This window comes from Aureobasidium pullulans, assembly GCF_000721785.1.
Source record: "Aureobasidium pullulans EXF-150 unplaced genomic scaffold scaffold_5, whole genome shotgun sequence".
In the NCBI taxonomy this organism is placed as follows: Eukaryota; Fungi; Ascomycota; class Dothideomycetes; order Dothideales; family Saccotheciaceae; genus Aureobasidium; species Aureobasidium pullulans.
The window spans coordinates 401,021-416,586 of NW_021941025.1; the positions used below are offsets into that span (position 1 = coordinate 401,021).

Genomic DNA, 15,566 nt, shown 5'->3' on the forward strand with positions numbered 1-15,566 from the left:
ATCTAATTCGATACGCAATCTCTATTCCGGAACTGATTGGTCTCTCCTGAGGAGCGGGGTCGAACGCCTCATAAACATGATCCTGCAACGGCACGCGGAACAGAACCGAAGAGAGTTAAGGTTATGGTGCCTTGCAGGCATGGCATGGCTAAAGGCAAACTGAACGTCAAGTCTTGGTTTTGGTTATGAAGTTTTTGATTTTGTGATGATGAGAAGAAAAGAAGAGCGCTAAATGAACAAGACAAAACCCAAGTAACAGAAAAATCAAGCATCCACTTCTTTAGATGCGGAATCGAGGTATCATCGAGAAAGAGATGCTATCCAGCACGGTCTATTGTTGTAGTTGTAGTTGTAGTCGTGATGCGCTCTGGCCGAAGCAGCGTCTAGTAGTGTATCCGGGCCATTGTATGTTTCTATTCCCTCCTTTTTATTTTCCTTGGTTGATGGTCTTATGGGCATCGAAAGATTGTTTACTCGGAAGGCTTGAAGGTCATGCGCTCCTCAGTCTCGAAGGGAACACCGAGCTCGAAAAGCTTCATGACGACGTTGGAGAAGTCCTTGAAGAAGGCGTCGTTGTCCTTGGCGTACTTCTCGACGTAAGACTTGAAGCTCTTGTCCTTGATCAGGGCCATGTCGGTGGGAAGCATCATGAGGGACTTGGTGGAGACATCCTCGAACTGCTTGGGGCCGTCCCACTTCTTGTAGGCCCACTTCTCCTCCATGAGGAGCTTGTAGTAGTCGTTGGTGAGAGTGGTGGGGGAGAAGGTCCAGGGACCAGAGAAACCGGAGCGGTCAGTGTGGCAGCGGCCGAGAGCGTGGGCACCGGAGAGAGCGACGATCTCCTGATCGTTGAAGCCCATACGGTTGAAGATGGCGCGAAGGTGCTTCTGCTCCTTGGAAGCGTCGGGGAGACGGCCGTCGGGAGTGCAGTAAGAGACATCACGGTCGTTACGGCCGGGTCTCCAGGGAATCTTGGGGCCTTGCATCTCCTGGATGGCAGCGACACCAGCAAGAGTCCAGAGGTCAGAGTAGGTGATCCAGGGGAACTCCTTCTTGACGGGGTCGAGGAAGTCGCGGGCAGCGTGAAGACCGGCGTTGGCACCGTGGTCACCCTCGGGAGGGAATCTCATGGTGGCACCGTTGCTGCCACCAGTCTTGGTCTCAGCGTCGTAGGTACCACTGGCGTGCCAGGCGAGACGGACAAGGACGGGTCCGTAAGAGCCGTCATCGTAGTTATCGTGCTCAACAAGGAGCTGAGCGATCTTGTCGTAGACCTTCTGGTAGTACTCCTGCTTGGGGGTGAACACACCGGCGGCCTTGACCTGCTCAGCACCGTTCATGTAGTAGAAACCAGCACCACCGGCAAGAGCAGCAACGAGACCACCGATGAGGAGGCCATTGCCGCCCTTCTTGGCACCAGCTGCATCAGCGTAACCACGACGGGCCTGCTGTGCAAAAGTAGTGCGAGGGACGAAGGTGGCGCTTCTCTTCAAGGAAGAGGCGGTGGGGGTGCGAAGAGCGCGGGTGAAAGATCTGGCAGCGGAAGCCATTGTGTATGTATTGGAATTAGGATAGAGAGGAGAGAAAAGACAAACACACTCAGGGTATCACAAGAAAGGGAAGAAAGAAGGACAGGAGCGAGAAGGAGCTGTAGCTTTCCCGGCGACTTGTCAATAATATATGGGACCGCCGCGATCTGATAGCGCATGGGCCATGAAGAGCTCATTGTCGCTGACAGAAAGTTGTCAAAGCCTTCGCCGTGATTCGATAAGGGACTCCCGGACGGCAACATCCAGACCCACCATCGAGGCCTTATCTATGCTATCGGCCCTCGGTATGCCTGTTGCTGTGTTGCCCTAAGTCGCGTAAACACAAGAGACACCAGAATCGAAGCCGTCTCCTTCGTGTTACGATTCGACGAGCAATTGTTGCAGAAAAGTGTCCATGATGAGCGGCGTTTGCCATACAAATTTTTTATGTTGACAAAGACTTTGATGGATAAAGCGGTTAAGCTGCAACGTGTGCGCCATGATTGGTCGGCCACCTGCTGGCAACTTCCGCAGTGCAGGGACAAACACCGTCAAAAGTGAACGCCGACTCGCGCGTTCCTGCATTCGCAACGGCAATCGTCGCGTTTCGCGATGGATCTCTTTCTCCGATGCGGACATGCAATCACAGTCATCCGGGACAACTTGCCTAACCTGGATGGTCAAGAATGGCGTGTTTCAACAACGCGATCACATATTTTTGTCGCAACAAGCATCTATACCAGTGTCCATGTTTCTCATCGGACCAAAAATCATGAGTTCCAACACAACTGCAAACACTCATCTTTGAGTACAAAAACTGCTCTCTGTCTTGCTGGCGATAAGCGCATGTAAGTCTGAGGTTGTCATAGCATCATCAGACCTGGAGACCTCAGAGCGATCTTGGATGTTCGTTCTCCAGAAGATCGTCGAGTTCGCGTGGGGAGATCGACCCGCATGCTGGTCAGCAAATTCATCAACCAACGAGGACGCCTCAGATGACCCTGGGCTGGACAGTACCTGAACACCAAATCTGGATGTGCGAAACGAATCCACGCTTCACCGGATGTATGGCTGCTTTTCGCCAGTATCGCAGAGCTAAATGCCTTCCCAGCTGCTGGATGTGCAAGCCGGATGACGCTGAGCCAACCTCTCTCCCTGTACAAATCTCGGATCGGTTCCTTTGACGCCGATTCACAAATCACTTTGTTCTCTGAATTTCGCATGCTCCTCACGTTCTATTGTTGGCACAGGTAACGAGGTTCATGCCTGAGGTCCGAACATCACCATTGAAGCGCTGACCAGACTGTGAGCATGGACTTGAGGCCCTATCGAAGCAAATTGAGGCCCTATCGAAGCAAATGTCTACTGAAAGCTACTGGGCAACCTCCCAAGCCGCATAGTACGTTCCCACGTTGAGCAGAAAGTCTCGCCTTCTCGGCTCCCATCCAAGTACTGTCCGAGCGCGTGAGGAGTCGACGTTTGCGCGTAGTCCCATGGCCTCCAGAAAGACATCTCCGCCGGTCCCGGCAAAGTCCACGCTCGTTTTGAGGCCAACAGCCTCCGTGGTCCCCTCGATGATGGACTCGAGGCTGATGGTCTCTGCGACAACATCAAATACAGGCCAATCACCAAGACGGCCATCCAGGCGATCAATGGCAGCGCGGAAAGCCGATGCAACATCGTCGACATGTACAAGGCAGATACGTGTAGACTTGTCAGCGCTGATAGAGAGCTTCTCACCACCCTTGGCCTTGAGTGCAGCGACAGGACCCCACCACACGCCGAAGTTCCAGGCGTTGCGGCCATAAAGCATGCCAGGTCTGAGAATGACGGTGTTGAGGAAGTCACGACAGGCGAGCACAGCCTGTTCATGGAATGGCCGCCAAGATACCATGGTTGCTGGCTTGTCCGATGCGAGCTTGTTGCCAACGGGTGAGAGATCAGACACGCGCTCAGCTGGAGAGCCGTGCACCATTATGCCGGAAGTGTAGACAAAACCAAGCTTGGGTCCAATGGCTCCTTCTCTGGCAATAGCAGCGTGTCGATCCTTGGCAACAGAGGCGACTGTCTCAAGAATAGAGGTGGCCTGTTGATAGCCTTGAGAGACGTCGACAACTGTGTCGATGTTGTATGTGTCCAGTGCAGATCTCAAGGCTGCCTTGTCTTCGAGAGGAAAGACCAGAGGTGTCATCTCGGCGGCAACAATTGCTCCCCTCTTCGAAGCAGCACGGGTCTGTACAAAGACGGTATTGTTGCCTGCGCGTAGCAGGGATTGAGCGAGGGCAGTACCCAATAAGCCCGTGCCTCCTAGGATAAGGATCCTCGGCATGTTTCAAAGGTAGGAAGTACAGTTGGATCAAGGAGTGCCTTCTTGAAGTCAAGCTAAGTAGATATGATGATTCCGAGGATATCACTTTCGAGGTGAGAATGCTTGCTTTATATACCTGATTCCTGATGACTCCAGGTGCGGGCCCATCTTATGAGATGGCGCAGCAATCACACATCAAGACGAATCATTTTGGTACAAACGAGATACTTCTCTTCGAGATGTATGCAGATGCCCGTCGGACCCGCTCTAGTGTCCGCTCTAGCGTCCGCTTGAAGTCCCGCTCTATATAGCGCCCTCTCCACGCTCCGCTCTAGCGTCCACTCCCTGTCTCGACCAAGCTCCGCTCCTTGCATTGCAACATGCATGACAGGCGGATATACTCATAGCTGCTTGAAGATAGTATCTCGTTACAACCTCGAGTGGACCGAGTGTCTGTGACGGAGTTTAGAAGCAATCCACCGAGTCCATGTCGAGATGACAAATTATCCCAAGCATTGAGCTTATGGAATCTATGTCGGTACGTAAACCCAAATTCGATCATACTCAGATGCAGGATTCCTCGTTGTCTTTCATCTTGTTTTCCATTGGATCAAGCTGGTCAGTCCCCAATAATAGCACTCGCAGCAACAACACGGCAACGATCCAAAGGAAGAGATTCGCAGCACTGGTGGCGTAGGTCAGGAGTGCTGCTATGGGCCTCAGCCCTCATTTGTATCACTGCACACGGTCATGTTGAGCAGATCGATTGCTGACGTGATCTCGGCCTTGTACAGGCCTACTTGGACGTTAGTTGCGATACACTAGGCCTGAAAGTATCGGAACAACTCACCTGCGACTCTCCACCGTTGCTCAAAGAAGCCCAGTGTCTTTAAGAGAGTATGAATACCATTTTCATAGTCGGGGTTGGGATCTCTTCGATACTGTCGGACATAGATCTGAGCAACCTGGTAGACAGAATAGATGGCTAGAGGGCGTAGAAGATCGGCTTGCGTCTCAGCGAGTTCTATGTTCAGCTGTTCAGCCAGCCGAATGACCTCGGCGCAGAGGACCTTGGTAGCAAGGTTGAAGTCAGAAAAGAGGTCATTCCTGATGTGGGCCTGCTCCAGGATGAGCTGCGCACTACGCTCGTCAGCGGAAGCTACAGTCTTCAGGTCCAGTATACCAAGTACCTCTGCAATATTGCGATGGGGCCACAACAATGGGAGCAGTCTGCAGCAGTGGCTTCTTTTGGCAGAAGCTCCGCGAAAACAGCTGTGGTTCGTCGTAACTGTTGAGTCTCTTGTGCATTAAAAGCTTCATCGGGTGTGGGATCGAACTTGTTCCTCAAGACCAGACCGAGAAGGTGTGAGACTTGCGCCAGACGCGCAAAGTATCCTACACGAACCTGTGAAGGCGTTGAAAGTGATAACATAGCCCTGGGATATTCTTCCAGAGAACCATTCTGCGACATATGTTGAGTCGATGCGCTGGAGTCATCAGGACGAAGTTGATCCCATTCGGCGTCGTCCATTGGTAAAAGATCGTTCGAGTTTGGATCCCTGACAGCGGTCGGCCATTCTGGTCTTTGCAGTCGCAGAACTCTTGGACTTCATTAGAACGCATACTGCAGACAGTGGGGGAGCCTTCATACCTTTCAAGGATAATGACTGACCACCAAGTCCTTCTTTTCTCTTCTGACATAACATACAAGCTGTCTTGCGACGCATGCTCCCGTTCTTGCAACTGGTTCAAGCGGAGAACAATACCAACCCGAGTGCATTTCCCGAGCGACATATATGATTCGTCAAATGCACCGTGGTTCATCTCATACAGCGCCACTATCAGGTCGCATTGTACGAGATCAGTCGTCAGTGGTCCTTGAGATTCAGCCAGCGCGAGTAGGCGTTTGACCTCCATATATTCGACAGACCGAGATGGGCTCTTCTCCACCTGTGGGGGAATACAAAGTATCAAGTGCATGCAACATATCAGGAGAACAAAGCTATGATCAGGTGTATGTGAAAGTCTTGACAGTCGTCCGTAGAACCGCTGTCGCGAGATAAACGGCATCCATTGGTGTACACGCGAGAAGTAATCAAACAGGATCGCATCAAGTCGCTGTACTGATGCAAATAGCTTTGTCGCATAATCGTGAATTGTAGTCGCAACCAGATTAGGCTCGCCGTACACCCAAGGCAATGATGACGGGCCACTCCGAGAGCTACCCAGAGTTACGAAGTCTGAGGCGGAAGAGATAGGCATTTCATACTGACAAGTGGCTAACAACCTCGAGAACACTTCAGCATATCGTGGAAGAGCTTGCGGAGAAGATGACATACCACTTGCAGCTCGAACATGTTGGGAGCTGTTTGTCACATCGCCTCTTCCGCTTCTTGCAATGTAGGCAGGCTCGAGTGGCCGACCCTTGCTGACTTGTTCTTTGTGATGTGTTCATCTTGCAGCAGGGAGTATTATGTGATTATTAGAGAGCGTCCAAGGTTACAAGAATCGCCGCTACCAAGCATGTAGACTAGTGCAGTGCCCACTGCCCGATACGTTGTTGAGCGGAGTATATCCGCTATACGTGATAGCATTCGAATATTCAGCTGACAGCTAACTTCGACGATGGAGTGAACGTCTCTGAGTATCTTGTACAACCCAAAGAAGGCACAATGCCGAGGCAGAAATAGGAAGGTGTTGTTACACGAACGGACTTGCCGAGATCGGCGCAACCTATCATTTTGTCAGCGAACATCGCTCTTCTTGAAGCCACCATCCAATCCTTCGGTACAACATCAATATACAGAGACGGAGCCCGCCAGAGCCCGTCCTCAAGACAAGCAGCATTTGAACTGATGAAAGGACTTTTTCCCAGCAGAAAGACACAGCGTCAACGTCGTTGAGATCTGCTTTAGCGCTTTACCGACTGAGTAGTGCACGGTGGTGAATTTGCGACTGCTACAACCCTTTACGGAAGGATTCCGCCGTCATCGCCAAGGATAGCCCCATACAGTCTGTGTCGATCATTATTGCGGGGAGATGGATTGGAAGATGGGAACGAATTAGAGACGCGAGTTGAAGGCCTGCATGTGTCGTTTTGCTAGGTCAAACGATCAAATTTGTGTGGCAGGATGGAGGACCTCGCATTCATATGCGCGGTGTCGGAAGAATGGAAAGGGCACAAGTACAGTCATCTTTCCACATCTCGCTGATCTCCTCTCTCACCTTTTTGTTTCCATCTTTATAAGCTCGAGTCGCTGTATCGCACGTAACTGCTTTGCGGTGCGATTACTCATTTCGTCGACGGCCGAGTTGATCTTTCGGACCTACCTCACTCTTGAAAAGCATTGAATATATAAAGAAGCCTTGCCCAGCATGGGTTATCGAGAGAGTAAGACTATCTTCGCCATTGCGACACGCGCATCGAAGATGACTGACTCGATGAAATCAGAGGACATTGATGGCGGCTCGCCAGCCTCATTTGACGACCGCGAACGAGGCATGTCATACGACGATGCACTCGTCTGCCCACCACACACAACGGAGCGCAAGCTGGTGTCGAAGATTGATTTTCACGTCGTACCATTCTTGTGTATCCTTTACTTGCTCGCCTTCTTGGACAGGTGAGTCGCGCTTAGGCCTCGGGAAAATAGAAAACACATCCTGACTAGATATGCTCACAGAGTCAACATCGCGAACGCCAATGTCGCAGGCATGTCCGAGGACCTCCATCTCGAAGGTGACGAATACAACACCGCCCTCGTCATCTTCTTCGTACCGTATATTCTTTTCGAGATCCCCAGCAATATTCTGCTCAAGAAGTTTAAGCCACATGTCTGGCTCTCGGGCTGCATGTTCCTGTTCGGCCTCACTACAACATTGCAAGGAGTGGTACAAAATTATTCTGGCTTGCTCGCTACACGTTTCTTCCTGGGACTTTTCGAGGCTGGCATGTTTCCCGGATGCTTCTACCTCTTGGGCACTTGGTACCTGAGAACGGAAGCACAGAGAAGATACAGCTTCTTCTTCTCGAGCACTACTCTTGCTGGTGCATTCGCTGGTCTGCTTGCTGCAGCCATTGGAAAGATGGACGGAATTGCTGGATACCAAGGATGGAGATGGATTTTCATCCTCGAAGGCATCCTCACCTGTGTCGTCAGCGCAGCATTCTTCTTCGTTCTTCCCGACTTTCCCGAAGACAGTAACTGGCTTACCCCGGAGGAGAAGCACTTCGTCACAAACCGTCTCCGCAGCGAACAAGGTGCCTCGGCCGTGGAACGCAAAATGGGCGCTAAAGATGTCGCCAATGTCTTCAAGGACTACAAAATCTGGCTCGGAGGCTTTATGTACTTCGGGCTGATTGTGCCTGCGTATTCGTACGCGTACTTCTCGCCGTCTATTGTCAACGGCTATGGCTATAGCAAGATCCAGACACAGTTGCACAGTGTACCCCCATGGGCGGCCGCTTTCGCCTTTGCCATGATTTTGGCCTGGATTTCCGACAAGACACGCCATCGCCTGGGTTATGCAATCTTCGCTATCTGTGTAGCCATCACTGGATTCGCCATCTTGCTCTCTGTACATGACAACAGGCCTCTTGAATACGCAGCCCTCTTCCTTGTGGCCATGGGTTGTTATTCCGCCATGCCGATTATAGTGTGCTGCTTCAACATGAACCTGGGAGGACATCACCGCAGAAGTGTCGGATCAGCATGGCAAGTGGCATTCGGCAACATTGGTGGTAAGTGCATACTCCATCCTCCTCCATTTCCTCTTCCAAATTCTCCTATCCTCTCCGGACATGTTCACTAACCTCAACACCACAGGCATCATCGCCGTCTTCTCCTTCCTCAAAAAAGACGCCCCCTTGTACAAACCCGGCTACAGCATCTGCATCGCCTTCACCTGCTTGAGCATCGTAAGCTGCATCGCCTACTACTTCGCCTGCATATCCCAAAACCGCCAACGAGACAAAACCGCCACCGACGTCGGTCTCACCGAATACGAAAAAACGGAAATGGGAGATTTGAATCCGGAATATAGATATCTTGTTTAGATATAACAATCATGAAGATCATGTTGAGAGCAAGTGGAGAGGGGGGAAAAAAAAGCATGGGGAAGTTTTTTTTTGGGGGCTTTTTTATGTGTTTATGACTAATTCTTCTGTATTATAATGCACCTTTTTTGTGAGATTGTTGGCTTGCTGTTGCTTTCTTTGGTGTGTTGTTTTCTTGACAAGGATACTTTGTTGTTTTTCTTGGCTTTTGTTACTGCTGGTGCTTTCTCATCACCTCCTGATGACTTGATCGTATCACCTATCCCATCTCCTCGAGGCAGATGTGATCGAAAACCGAATGACATGTCCCAGGGAGCAGGAAGAGAGGAATTTACATTCTGAGAAGCATTCAAGAGAAAGAAAGGAACGACCCAACAACACAGAAGGAGCGTCCGACTAACCGACGAATTAAAAGAAAGAAGTAACCACCGACCAACAAGGAAAGAACCACCGACTCACAAGGGAAACAACTACCTACCATGTTCAGAGAGGAAATAGTGAATCCAAACACGATGAATCGGTGCAGAGATTGCGAAGTTTAGATGAACCAAGGTCAGATGATATGGAAAACTCAGATAGAAAAGTGTTTGTGCGTAGTGTATGAAAAAGGCCTTTGTATAATAAATAGTTGTAGAAAAACAAATGCAAAGAATACCAAGATATCTCAGATCCAATTCATCTCTCCAGGAATCATCTTCTCGGGCCCGGTCGAGCTGGAACTCAATGAGGCAGCGCTTATCCAGCCAGATTTGCTGGGTAGTCCGCGTGACTTCTTTTCAAAGGGCGACCAGGGTAGATGTGATGGGAAATGCAGAGGAGATCTTTTTGGTTGACGCTCGCTAGGGACGTCGGGAAGTGGCATGTCGGGGGGCGGTGTCAGGAGATCAGGCATCAGAGGGCCGAGTTTGGTCGGAGATAAATTGAGAGGTGGAGGCATGGAAGCTTTAGGTCGTCTGTGTATGAGTGAAAAGTAGTCGCCTTTTTGCTTCTGAGGCGATGTCGCCGGTGTGGTGGTCTGAGACGATCTACTGGAGTTTGTATTCTGAGGTGATGTTACAGTCCTGTAAAGTGGGTGTAGAGTCGGTCGTACATTACCAGGAGCTGGAATGTGGCTAGGTCGAGTATTGAAAGAAAGTGTTGAAGCAGACTTTTTGTGAGAGAGCATGGATTCGGATTTTGAAGATTGAATTTGAGCGGAGACAACACGGCGTGGCGATGGCTTCAGAGCTGGTAGCTTTGTTGTTATAGTCTGTGGCATGTTCATGTGACTGAACGATGACCGAGGGAGCCTCGGGGGAGGTTGTTGAGTCGTTCTGAGCGACAGAGGGAAGTGGTCACTTCTCGAGCTCAGAGGTGGTACTGTCTTGGATGGCAACCTGCTTGTTGTCATACTTCTTGCGCGTGGAGGAAGCAAGGGAGGTGGCGAAGATAGATCCGATGTTTGGGGTACATTGCATGGCTGCTTCTTCGAACGTATGACAGTCAAGGGATGTGGCGTCAGGTCGATACTGCCTGTTCTATTTCTCCGAGCCGATTTCCACTCTTCGAGCCAAGAAGGTATCATGTGGTCAACATACTCCCAGCCTTCGGGTCTTTGGAATCGTGGTCTCGTGCGTAGCAGTGGACAACACTTGTGATCGCCGAGCATAAAGTCTGGCTGCCTTGTTCTGGCAATGAGATCAGCATCTCCAGTCTTGAGTATCTCGAGCATAATCATTCGACTGAGGTTTTCTCGAAGAAATCTGCTCCAGCTGGCATCTGGCGTGTGGAATGTGTAATTATGCTTTAGCATGCAGCATGAGAAGATCTGTGCGCCTATGCTGAAAGTCTTGAGTCCTGTGACAGCATGCCGTGACTTTTGGGGTCCCGAATCGGGGAAGATCTGGAAGGTGCAACTCTCTAGTATCGAGTCCGAACTTTCAGGTGTCCGTATTTTGTGAAGGTTAAGAGGTATAACCCACGAAGACGAATCGCCTACTCTTCGAAAGTTCTCTCGTATCCCTGGCTTGTTACACCCCTTAGTCTGATCGTAGTCTACCCATTCTGATGTACGCCACCCATGGGCCGAGTATTTGCTCAAGATTTGTCCAAGAGCTTCATCCGGATTGTGTAGAAAGTACATGCGGCGATCGATGAAGGTGACGTTCGGAAACATGCAGTACGCCTTGTTCCATGTGATGATGTTGACGTGAGCAGTTGAGAAAGCGCAATCAGTCAAGATGCTGTGCAAGGGTAGCGTTCGAGTCAGGTGGAATCTGATTTGTGGTGATCCAGGCGGTACCGTCCTTCGGAAGATGAGAACCTTTGTCTTGTGAGCGTGGAGTTCTGAAACAGAGTCACAAAGACTTACCTTGGTGAGGGTGCGATGTTGATCGTTGTCTGACCATCCATAACTGTGATCAAATTCATAGCTCTTGTCTTCGCCAATATATCGAATCAATGTGTCTGCTTTGGCTCCTTGCCGTACGTAGATATCGAGTCCAGAGTCTAGCCAGTATAGCTGCGCGAAAAATAGTAGAGCGAACGTTCCAGATATCAAGGCATCAGCTTGTCCTAGTCGTGACCTGAACTCTTTTGGGTCATTCACGAATCGTGCAAGTCGTCGATTTATGTTCCAGCGGCAGGGCAACATGTTGCTGTAAAAGGACGATAGCCTTTTACAGGTTCGACTCACAGCAACTATGTCCTTGATCTCTAGTCGTTGATAGATGTTGTCAAAGACCACATGATAGCGCTCGTGTTGTGTGAAGAAGTCCAATAGAGGTGAGTGCGATGATCTTTGTGCAGGCTTGTCATTATTGAGCCAGCCTGTGACTTTGTCAAGTGTGGATGCCGGAGATTTGACGTTGTTTGAGCTCTGGAGGAACGCCGTCTGTCTCTTGGGTCTCTCTGGACTTCTATTCTTGCGAACAGAAGAGAGTTGTGATTGGAGAAGGTGCTTTTCAGCTTCTACTTCTGCAAGGCGTGTCAAGATGGAATTGGCAGAGGACATCCTGGAGTCTCCAAACGATCGATTGCGTGTATTATCAGAGTTTCGGAGACCGGATGTGAACCGCTTGGTAGGAAGTTAAGTTTGAATGGATGATATCGAACAGAAAGGTATAACACAGAGGACATGGGCTCTATGAGCCGACAAGCTTGAACCATGACGACTAGTGGTTGCCCTGTCGCCATCAAAACTGTTGCAGTACAGCTGTCCGTTACTTGCGAAAGCGAGTTCGTTGATCTTCTGACTCGGAGAAGACTGGGATGGAGCAGCGAGGCATGTAAGTGTCTCACCGCCAAGCCGCGGGAGTCGTTGGTGGAATCGTTATGAGCAGAGGGTGGGTAGCCTGCATCAAACGTGCAAGTTGCAGCAACTTGTCTTTTCAGCAAACAGATCTCAAAGATAGGTTAGGATGATTCATCTTTTCTGATTCAAAAAACCAACAATTCGGAGAATTGTCATCGACCAGTAGACGTTGTGTCCAACCCTAAAAATTCACCTTAAAAGAGGTGACCCATGAATCAGTGATTTCGCAAGGACGAGTCCAGCCATATAGCAACGGCTGATTTACCAATAACCAGGTATCTAGACCCCTCGTACTGCTGAATCATGCAGCTGTGATCTTTATGTGTGAACGTTATATCGACGGTTCCGAAATCGAGCTGGGACGATCTGACCTCGCAACAATCAACACTCGGCCGAAGGCATACAAAGAGCACTAAAACTGTCCAATTCATGTCAGAGCTGTCGGCCTGTCAGTATGAATCAGTGAGCATAGGTCATACAGCGGTGACAGCCATCGCCAACGACGAAAGACTCGAAATACATAACATACATTCTTGGGAAACGAGATGCCAGCGACATGGACAATAGGGACTTGTTGGATATAGATAGACGAAGAAGAAGTCGTGAGTCGAATCGTTGCAGACTTTTCAAGACAAGATGGAAATTCACAAGAGGAAAGTTATGCAGGAAGGGTCGAACTGTTTTTCCTGATTTGTTGTGGTATTTTGAAGCAACAAGAAAAGTACTTTGCTTTTCCCGCCATATCGTGACTCGATGGTTTATGGCCGTAAACCGATGCATCCCAGCTCAGTAAAAAATGTAAAACAGTTGTTCATTCCCAATCCATTGACCAGCGCCCCCTTTTGTGAAAACAATCAAGTTCAATCCAGCATGCCGTGGCGATAGGCTTATGCGTCCTCGACAACGGTGGTCTGGAGACCCTTGGGGTCCTTGACGTTGACGGCCTGGACGTAGGAGTAGAGCTTCTCCTTGGCGCCCTCCTCGTCGTTACGCTTGCGCGAGATGCGGACGCGGAGACGGAAGGGAACACCCTTGATACCGCACTCCCAGACCTTCTTGTTCAGCTGGGGGTCGAGGCGGACGTCGCGAGTGCCCTGCAAGTGAAAAGTGGTTAGCCTCTGGAGTTGGAAAGGCGGCGTCGCAAGTGAGTTGGTAGTCGCATCGCATTCGGAAAACTCTGCGCGTATACAAGACACAATCGCAGACAGGGAAGAGGGTCTTCGACTTACCATGGCGTTCTCAGCGAAAGCCTTGATCTCCTTGATGGCGCGGGGAGCGCGCTTCTTGAAGGAAACACCGTGGACCTATATTAGAAAAATCCGGAATCAGTCTTCCGTCCGATACCAGCTCATGTTGGAGAGCGGCCATTGATGGACTTCATCAAACTGAACGTACACGCTTGTGCAGGTGGATGGTGTACTCGCGAGCGACAACATCGGCGATGGCGGAACGGCCAGCCTTGGGCTTCTGGGTCTTCTGGGTGGTGGACATTTTTACGTCGTCGTTGGGCGAGAGGGCGGTTGCTTGTCGAGATGCTCTTCAGGTCGTCACAGAAGATGGAGTTTCGCAAACTTTTCCCACAAAGCTGGCGAAATCACAAGCGAGCCTTGGCGCTGAAGTCGATCACGTGCGCTTCCCGGATGTGGCTTGACATGTTCCGCCCAGCGACCAACTCCATTACTGACGACCACAAGGATACTACCTTAAGCAGCTATCAACAATGTTGTCGCGAGTGAGTGTCGTAGCATCACTTGCTGCCAGAAGCGGGCACTTCACACGTCAATCTTGTGTAGCGTCAAGGCGCTATCTTTCAGACAAGCCTCAGCATGATCCTCTGCGGGTCCTGTTCTGCGGCGCTGACGAGTTTAGCATATATTCTCTGAAGGCACTGAACAAGATCAGAGAAGAAAATCCTGAAAAGGTTGCTTCCATTGATGTCGTGTGTAGAAAAGACAAGCGTGTTGGCAGAGGACTGAAGCAGATTCGTGAAGGTAAGTTCTTGCCACATCGCATGTCTTTTTCCAAATGCTCAGTCTATGTAGTACCAATCAAAAGTGTAGCTGCTACTGAGTTGGGCCTCAATGTACATCAGATAGACACGTTCACTGGTTGGACGCCTCCTCAAACCGATGGTCAACCTTTCAACATGGTGGTCGCAGTTTCCTTTGGCTTGCTTGTTCCACCGCGCATTCTGAACGCTGCAAAGTATGGCGGTCTCAACGTTCACCCCTCGATGCTTCCCGAGTAAATATGCACTAAATCAACATGCAACCTTATTCGTGATCCTGACATTCGCCCAGCCTACCTGGTCCAGCACCTCTACATCACACACTACTACGGCGATTGAGCAAAACTGGAGTCACTCTACAAACGCTACATCCCAAGCATTTCGACCAGGGTAGAATCATTGACCAGACTCCTTCTTCCGGCTTATCCATACCAGATGAAGCGACGGCTACCCTAGACTCGGTTCTTGGCTGGATCGGTCCTCTCGGCGCTGACATGCTCTACAATAACATCATGAACGGCAACTTCGCTACCGACACCAGCATCACGCCCTCAGCGAGCCGAAGTCTTAAGAACACAAAGAACGATCTGTTTGGACAAATGGACGGGTCCGCCGAGTACCCTCGTCATGCCCGGAAGATCATACCAGAAGACCGTCATGTCAACTTCCGCTGGCCTTCCTCCGAGATCCTACTCAGGAATCGCGTGCTTGGCCGATTATTCGCTTTGGATACAGGCCTCGCACCCACGAAGCGAATCACATTTCATGGATTTGAAGACACGACCGATGCTTGCTGGGAACAGGTTCAAGCGAAGGGTCCCATCATCAGGATTGGCAACCATCCTCTTGACCCTGGCGCCATTTCGGCCTTCAAGCATGATAAAGAGAAGCGCATCTACTTCCGTACCAAGGATGGCTGGGTCAGTCCGACAGAAGTCACGCTCGAGGGAAGCCCCAAGCAGAAGGCGAGTGTCATCTACGAAAAGCTGAGACAAACGATGCCTGTGACATGTTGCTAGTCGAGCCAACTTTACACGGCCGGAGTTTGCTTTGTCTGGACTCAGATCATTGTCCCACAGGCAAATCATGACAAAGAATTCACAAGGTGGTTTCAGAAACAACACATGTTCGGATGTTTCGATAAAGACGATTGCAATGCTCAACGTGGCTGCCTGATCTCGATTTGCTTGAATAAGCGGTGGTCTCAATTGCACGATCCAACAACCCAGAGCAGCGCCTGCATCATGCGAAACAAAGAAGCGACCATCCTCGCCTGTCATGTCACTCGCTCTCCTAGCGCTCTCGAATGAGGTGTCCAGCGCCTATCCAGGCCATTCAGAACGAGTGGCGTCTTAGGGCTTTGCTGTGATATG

General features: G+C 50.3%; 8 protein-coding genes across 8 annotated transcripts; 2 read left to right on the forward strand and 6 right to left on the reverse strand.

Moving 5' to 3' along the window:
- Positions 1-202: 202 nt before the first annotated feature.
- Positions 203-1,643, reverse strand: M438DRAFT_343838 (putative cytochrome c peroxidase Ccp1). The gene has a single exon (XM_029905077.1). The coding sequence runs from the start codon at positions 1,548-1,550 to the stop codon at positions 471-473; it is 1,080 nt and encodes a 359-aa protein (XP_029762566.1). The 5' UTR covers positions 1,551-1,643; the 3' UTR covers positions 203-470.
- A 985-nt stretch (positions 1,644-2,628) lies between these two features.
- M438DRAFT_292828 (NAD dependent epimerase/dehydratase family protein) lies at positions 2,629-3,967 on the reverse strand. Its single transcript, XM_029901794.1, has one exon. The coding sequence runs from the start codon at positions 3,856-3,858 to the stop codon at positions 2,902-2,904; it is 957 nt and encodes a 318-aa protein (XP_029762567.1). The 5' UTR covers positions 3,859-3,967; the 3' UTR covers positions 2,629-2,901.
- A 422-nt stretch (positions 3,968-4,389) lies between these two features.
- M438DRAFT_175303 (uncharacterized protein) lies at positions 4,390-6,708 on the reverse strand. The gene is made up of 6 exons (XM_029899155.1): positions 6,632-6,708; positions 6,177-6,570; positions 5,489-6,124; positions 5,028-5,438; positions 4,688-4,977; positions 4,390-4,633 (listed from the first exon to the last, which is right to left on the reverse strand). Exons 2-6 carry the CDS (start codon positions 6,290-6,292, stop codon positions 4,557-4,559), a joined length of 1,530 nt encoding a protein of 509 aa, XP_029762568.1. The 5' UTR covers positions 6,293-6,570; positions 6,632-6,708; the 3' UTR covers positions 4,390-4,556.
- A 614-nt stretch (positions 6,709-7,322) lies between these two features.
- M438DRAFT_343842 (major facilitator superfamily transporter) lies at positions 7,323-9,047 on the forward strand. The gene is made up of 3 exons (XM_029905078.1): positions 7,323-7,460; positions 7,521-8,578; positions 8,664-9,047. The coding sequence occupies exons 1-3, from the start codon at positions 7,339-7,341 to the stop codon at positions 8,891-8,893; spliced, it is 1,410 nt and encodes a 469-aa protein (XP_029762569.1). The 5' UTR covers positions 7,323-7,338; the 3' UTR covers positions 8,894-9,047.
- A 170-nt stretch (positions 9,048-9,217) lies between these two features.
- On the reverse strand, positions 9,218-12,271 carry M438DRAFT_175320 (uncharacterized protein). Its single transcript, XM_029899156.1, has 2 exons — positions 11,244-12,271; positions 9,218-11,195 (listed from the first exon to the last, which is right to left on the reverse strand). Exons 1-2 carry the CDS (start codon positions 11,883-11,885, stop codon positions 9,558-9,560), a joined length of 2,280 nt encoding a protein of 759 aa, XP_029762570.1. The 5' UTR covers positions 11,886-12,271; the 3' UTR covers positions 9,218-9,557.
- Positions 12,143-13,134, reverse strand: M438DRAFT_175387 (uncharacterized protein). The gene is made up of 2 exons (XM_029899157.1): positions 12,715-13,134; positions 12,143-12,623 (listed from the first exon to the last, which is right to left on the reverse strand). The coding sequence occupies exons 1-2, from the start codon at positions 12,963-12,965 to the stop codon at positions 12,401-12,403; spliced, it is 474 nt and encodes a 157-aa protein (XP_029762571.1). The 5' UTR covers positions 12,966-13,134; the 3' UTR covers positions 12,143-12,400.
- On the reverse strand, positions 12,898-13,702 carry M438DRAFT_343844 (uncharacterized protein). The gene is made up of 3 exons (XM_029905079.1): positions 13,581-13,702; positions 13,415-13,489; positions 12,898-13,279 (listed from the first exon to the last, which is right to left on the reverse strand). The coding sequence occupies exons 1-3, from the start codon at positions 13,674-13,676 to the stop codon at positions 13,073-13,075; spliced, it is 378 nt and encodes a 125-aa protein (XP_029762572.1). The 5' UTR covers positions 13,677-13,702; the 3' UTR covers positions 12,898-13,072.
- A 203-nt stretch (positions 13,703-13,905) lies between these two features.
- M438DRAFT_269594 (Formyltransferase) lies at positions 13,906-15,212 on the forward strand (the record flags this gene model as incomplete). Its single annotated transcript, XM_029900334.1, has 3 exons — positions 13,906-14,176; positions 14,228-14,429; positions 14,486-15,212. The coding sequence occupies 3 exons, from the start codon at positions 13,906-13,908 to the stop codon at positions 15,210-15,212; spliced, it is 1,200 nt and encodes a 399-aa protein (XP_029762573.1).
- Between the last annotated feature and the right edge of the window lie 354 nt (positions 15,213-15,566).